At 44.0% G+C, this 6561-nt stretch overlaps 1 protein-coding gene across 9 annotated transcripts in view; it reads left to right on the top strand.

The window, feature by feature from the left end:
* The window catches only part of PRDM2 (PR domain 2), a 97604-nt gene that overhangs the window by 73216 nt on the left and 17827 nt on the right, over window positions 1-6561 (top strand). The window contains exon 8 of one of the 9 annotated variants that reach the window (XM_015565869.1): window positions 1707-3240. The exons of the other annotated variants lie outside the window; for them this stretch is intronic. Within the exon in view, the coding sequence (XP_015421355.1) occupies window positions 1707-1719 (13 nt within the window). The 3' untranslated portion in view covers window positions 1720-3240. Of the gene's footprint in view, window positions 1-1706; window positions 3241-6561 lie in introns of those variants that run through there. 9 annotated transcript variants of the gene reach the window in all.

The following is a 6561-nucleotide window of genomic DNA, read 5'->3' as shown; positions in this document are numbered from 1 at the left end:
TCAAAAATGCCTACGGGTCAAACTTGTGAAAAGCTCACCATCAGATAGGATTTCTGCAAAATACTTCAAAATCTTGTCCTTTCGGAGGGAGCTGCCGGACTCAAGGCTTTCTTGGCTGTCCCTCTCAGTGTCTGAAAAGCAGAATTAGAGTTCGCTGGGGAGTGGTCTGCCGTTTGTGGGGGGGGCGGTCATGAGGATCCAAAGGCACTGTTCCCAGTGCACAGCTGACGAGGTAGAATTCTGGGTGCCCGTGTGCCTTAAGTCATGGCTAAATAACGATGTAGAGAAGAATTGTTAGCCAAAACTGATAGTTAAACAGCTACTTCAGAAATGTACTAAACAATTAGTTACTATAGATCTTACTCAGCATCTGGTCTCTGGCCATGCCATACACATAAGCACCTATCAGCCATTATAGTGGCCTGCTGTAGTGTTGTAACTGTACCTGTTTGTACTCTGTCTTTGTTCTGGAAGTTCCTCAACAATAGGAGGTTCTTGAATTCGAGTCCTTTCCAAAGATAAAAAGCCAGAATATCTCATTGTTTTTACAGTCTACTACAAAACATGCCCCGGGTGGTTGATGCTTTAGAATGCACGATGCGTACCCCCCTTTGTCTCCAGTCTTGTCTGAAAGAATCATTTTGTACTGGATCCCATTTATACCGTTCAAGGGTACAGAAAAGTTCTCTGAGTCACTACATTTATCAAGTTCATTCAGTTAGCCTCTTACTCATGCAGTGCTTTTGGAAGAAGACCACAGGGGACCAAAGTGCCTACTAAAATTGTATCTCTGTTTCCTCCAGTTTATTGTAATTATTTTGCTTTGTTTCATTGTTTAACAGAGGGTTACAATGCTAGAGTGAAATTGGCCTAAAAGGAAGCACAGAGAATCAGATCAGAAAACTTGTTCTGACTGGTAGGTGGCAGCAGCAGCATCCCCGCTAGCTGGCTCCCCTTGGTGTTTGTCACTGAACTGTGCTGTGGACACATCAGAAGGATGTGTCTTAAAAGGGGTCCATTTACAAGTGACCATGAATTTGTGAAGACAGGGCATCATATTCTGATTATCTGGGCACAAGAGTGGGCATTTCTTCAGGGGGTTTGTTCTCTTTTTAGTGCCTTTAGCCCATTTGGTATAAAACCAGGATTCCTGAACTCAGGCCTGAGATTATCATGAGGGCTTAGCAGGCCTCGTCCTTGGTACATACTTGTGTTACACTGGTAAGGAGTTGTTTTAACTATAGTCGTCTTCCCTTTCAGTAGATTTCTACTTGTCAATTTTATTCAGGGATGATTTCATGGCACATCGTCAGAAATACTCACTTCTCTCTGTTCTCAGTGATTTCGCTTTACTCACCCTGTTGTGTACTGAAGGACTTCCCACAGCACTGGCAGCACCTCCTCTCCTGCGTGTGTCATCATAGCCATCTGTGATTAAGAGCCAGCCCCCAGCATGCACCACAGGTTATTGCAGAAATAAACGATGTGTCCTCCCATGTCCATCTCTGCCACACCACTCCCGGTAGGGCTGGGGCCTGGCCAGCGTGTGCCTGTTGAACAGCCCCCACGTAGCTGCACACTTCCAGAATCAACCTGTTGCTGTCCTAACATTTGTCATATGGATCATCTCACCTTCTCTTTAACATGGTCAATTCATGTAAGGTTGTGTTATGTTGTCATTTATCTTCAGTTTTCTTATTTTCTAGGAACTTCCTGTAGAAAAGCCCCCCACACAAAACAAACCTTAATTGACTAAATAAAGATAATGCATGCTCAACTTAGGATAAGCACTACGACAAAGGATGCGAAATCTACCCAGCTTGCAAGACCAGCTGAAGCTGTCTCACAAATCCGCAGGCTTCTTGTTGCCCTGGTTAGAGTCAGGCATCTGCTTCTTCGCTGGTGCCCACTACGTGCTGGGCACCTGGGTGATTGAGATGCCAGAGGTGCTGTAAGACGGGCTAGATGAACTGGCCCATCGTCACAGGACTGATAACTCAGATGTGAATGTGGCCCTGGTTTTGGCACATAGCAGAGGAAGGAGTGATTGAACCTAACCTTGCAAAGCAAGTTCTCTTTTTTTGTCAGCAGTTTATTGTAGATTTCAGGGATGACAATTCTAATGCACTTGTTTTAAGAAGTTTTGGTCACACACCAGCTCTTGATGCCTTTCTTTTAAGTTAATTACAGACAGAGGCATTTAGCTTCTCTCTCTGCCTGCTTTTTTTTTTTTAAATCACAAGCTGATGGCCAGCATAATGGAGAGGAAACCGGATTGGATATGGACTCCTTTTTATGCCTCTTCCAGTTTCATGTGTGTTTATCCAGATGGACATCCTCTCGAATAACTATGTGGCACTAATTTATAACTGTTATGTAATGGGAGGCTATGTAGCAATATACCGATGCCTACGATGCATCTCAGGCCTAGAAAGGTGTATGTCTGCACTTAAGTAAAAAAATAAAAATAAACTTACATACCAGGCTTACACTGCAGTCTCTAATAGAGATTTAAAAACTACAAATTGGCCTTTTCCTGGGTGTATCATTTCTCCATACATTATATATGCTTTCACCCTAATTAATGACTGAGTTGGTGGGAAATGGCTAGGTTATTCATGTGTTTTTTTTCTTTTGTTTTCAACTTTAAAAGTAATCTACCTCTTAAAATGTGTAGTTTAATACTTGTTTGGTGAATTTGTGCCATTTTAATCCTTTCACTATCATTCCCATTTTGTTACATTTCTGTTCTGGGGACTTTTGTGTTGAAATATTGTATAAAGCATTTGTAGCAGTTTAAAAATAAAATATTTAAAATTATTTAAATTGTTTTGGATGCTTCAATTGTATTGTGATTTGCCTTTTACATTTGTGTTTGAGTTGTTAATCTGGAGAGTGTTCTTGTACTGGAGTTTGCTGTTAGTTATTTTACTGTTTCTTGTTGGAGAGTTATGATATAAAAGACTATTTTAATGAAAACATTAAAATTTATAATTTGACATACAAAAGGGATTGTCTGTTGATTTGAACCAATGTAGCCTTTTAAGAGAGAAAGAGGCTAATTGTAGACAGACCAGCTAAGAGTGCTGTTTGCTGTTGATCCCTTCCAGGATGAAACATCATTTGAGCTTGTCAGATGTACGAAAGTATTTTTATGCTGTTGCTAGCAAGCACTTAATAACTAGGGTAACGTTAAATGATACGTTTTATATCATTGTAACCAATAAAAACTTTCTAAAAGCTTGTGAAAGGACTGCATTTTGTACATGGTTGGGAGCAGCGAAGGGCAGAAAATGAAGAGACCGGTAGGAAAAGCGTTTGAAGCCGCACACTGCTGTGCGCTGTGCAGGGTCCGCCCAGAGGACCTCACGTCTTCCTATTCGGCATTGACTTTGTTATATCACATCCTTACCTGCCATTGAGCGGGTGCCATGAAGTCGGTCCGTGTGCTCTGAGGCACCTCAAGAGTGAAATAAAGCATTTCACAGGTGGGGGCTCTACTTCCTCGGTGCTTGCGAACAGTTTACTCTGGTTTGGGGATTTTTATTGTTAAGAATGCCCAAAGAATGAAACAAAGAAGTTAGAACATCTGTATTGAGTTTATACGGGATTGCTGTTTTTCTTGAGATGGAATGTTTGCAATTTCTTAAAGTCCCACGATAGCACTGTGGTTCTCATGCTTTACATCAGTATGTGTCGTTCCAAAGTCTTAGGGAAAGGCGGTAAAGTGAAGGAGTGATCAGTGTCTCCTGGCCAAATGTCCTCTGGTTCATGATTCACCTTCCCCACCCCCAGAGACCCAGCGGGAGGGGGAGGGCGGTTTCACAGGATGCAGGGGGGAGGCACTGGGTTGGAGGAGTTAGGACTGGCTTTCTGTGTTTGCTGTTTAATGGCCCTACACAGAGGGCTGAGCACACACAGCTCCCTGCAGACTGCACATTGTGGGAGGAGAGTGCACTGTTTGTGGAGGAAGTGGGTTCCATCTTGGCCGTCCGCTCGCCGTTCCTCTCCCTCCATGCCGGCAGCCAGCTGGCATCGCACATACACTCGCCTTCCAGCCTCCTATGGCCTGCTTCGGTGGCTCAGCCTTGGGCAAGTTATTTCTAGATCTTAGTTCCCAGTCTGTTCCAAGTTGGGAATGGCTAGGCGGTCTCTATATTTTCCTTTGTCTTCTTACTGGGTGTGGAGGCTGAGACTTTTGCGGGACTGGGAGTTTGCCTACAAGATGCTGGGCCTTAAAGTGCCGTGGGATATTTTTTTAAAAAGAAACTAGGTCCAGAATGGTGGGAATGATGAGTTCCATATTACTGTTAAATTCTTCCTAGACAAAAACAACAAGGTCAAAAAAAATATCGTTGGAACAAAACTTGAAGTTTGAGTGGGAGAGACGTAGAGGGAAAATGTGCGACTGCTCATTGGTGGATCGGGTCAGGCTCTGTGCCCCAGTCTCCCGTTTGGAGACCCCGGGCCTAGTCCCGGCCTCCAGCGCTGTGGTTCACTGGAGTTCCTCGCCTGCGAGTGGTGACGAGCTCCTGGGAACCTGACAGCTATCCCTTGCTTTCCTTTCCGTGTGCAAGGCACTGCCCTAAGCGTTTTTCAGACACTTGACAACAGCACCCTGAGGTTGGTGTCATTTACAGATGGGGAATCACACTTGGGAGAGTTGAAAGCGCCAAGCTGGGATTTGAACTGCCTCCGACCTGCACCATCCTGTCTGTATTTTTACAGCTTATTATTATTTTTTTAAAGTTTCATTTCCTCTAGATGTATAAGCTGCTTTATAAAGGCTTCCCCTGCATTTGTGACCAAGTAGAGTCGCCCCTTTGTGAGCAAGGAGCCTTCCTGCTGCAGCAAGGCCGTCAGGAGCAGCAGCTCCCGGAGCACCGGGTCTGGTTTCACTCTGAACGGTGGGGTGTGCTCCTGCCCACGTCACGGCCGCTCCAGTCCCGCCGACTTCCTAGATCAGCGGGGTCGAAACGACCCTTTCACAGGGATCACCTAAGACTGTTAGAAAACACATATATAATTACATACTGTGTGATTAATCACTATGCTTTAATTATGTTCAATTGGTAACAGTGAAATTGGGGGTCACCACAACATGAGGAACTGTATTAAAGGGTCATGGCATTAGGAAGGTTGAGAACCACTGTTCTAGATTGATCTGATTAGTCAGCAGAAATCGCCTAAGGAAAATCAATCATAATGTCCTCTGGTCTTGAAAGTGGTTGTAAAGAAGGGTCTGGGGATCCTGGGAAGCGTCCTCGGTTGTCACTTGAGAACTTTGACCTGTTGGGCATTAGCCCAAAAAGAAAGTTGATCGGGACTTGCCTTTCCCCCTTAGCAAGTACTAGTATGTGTTCCCTGCAGATCAAAGGGTTAAAATTCTGCCGGTAGTAAGTTATTTTTAAAGTGTAGGATTACAGCCAGGAGAGTGTGTGTGGGTTTTATTTACCTTCTAGATTATGAATTAGAAAAGCCATCACGATTGCATTAAATTGCTTGCAGTTCTGTTGTGAGCCATTCAAGGGGCATGGAAATACTTTCATTAGAGTTAACTTGCTGAACTACTGGGGTAATGGGATTTGTACGTGCTTCTGTTTTCTGCCTCACTTAGACCAGCTGGATTCCTTTTCAGCTGTCTCTTACAGAAAGTGGCCCCAAATTCAGGCAGGTGTCCCAAAGAACAGATTTTTATGGAAGATTTTTAGTGCCTAAATGTGCCTTTCCAAGTCCTGTTTATAAACCACAGCGACAAGCCAGACAGAACCCGCGATTCTGAACATTCCTTCTTAGTTGCTACCTGAGTTACCCCGTTGGGGTGAGAACTTGGGTGTCATGTTAGCAATGACAGAAAGCTACAGGAGGATTTTAAAGTCCAGGTTTCTATTCTGAACATATTTAAGAATATTCCTATAGTATTGTTTAGACAGGAGCCTACTGTGCAGTCTGGAATTCTGCTTAGGTAACTACTGAGTGTTAGCATTAAATCTGAGCATATCCCTACCTGGTTTGGCTTGGTGGATAGAGCATCAACCTGCGGACAAGGGTCCTGGGTTCAATTCTGGTCAAGGGCACATGCCCAGGTTGTGAGCTCGATCCCCAGTAGGGGGAGGGCAGAAGGCAGCCAATCAATGATTCTCTCTCATCATTGATGTTTCTATCTCTCCCTCCCTTCCTCTCTGAAATCAATAAAAATATTTAAAAAATCTTAAGTATAAGTTTTCAGTAGGAATCTTTAAAGGCCTGGAGTTTGTTGCACAGGTAAGTTAATAACAATAGGGAATTTAGGCCTTAGGATACAGTTGTGGCAATTTTCATTTTTTACCTTAAAAAAAAAAAATTTCAGCCCTCGCCGGTTTGGCTCAGTGGATAGCAGAGCATCCGCCCATGGACTGAATGGCCCTGGGTTTGATTCTGGTCGGGGGCACGTACCTCAGTTGCAGGCTCAATCCCCGGTAGGGCACATGTGTGAGGCAACCAATTGATGTGTCTCACATCAGTGTTTATCTCTGTCCCCACTTCCTTCCACTCCCTCTAAAAAAAAAGGAAAGAAAGAAA

The sequence above is a fragment of the Myotis davidii genome, unplaced genomic scaffold (assembly GCF_000327345.1).
Source record: "Myotis davidii unplaced genomic scaffold, ASM32734v1 scaffold299, whole genome shotgun sequence".
In the NCBI taxonomy this organism is placed as follows: domain Eukaryota; kingdom Metazoa; phylum Chordata; class Mammalia; order Chiroptera; family Vespertilionidae; genus Myotis; species Myotis davidii.
The sequence above is the reverse complement of the archived record's forward strand: the minus strand, read 5'-3'. Positions and strand labels throughout refer to the sequence as shown.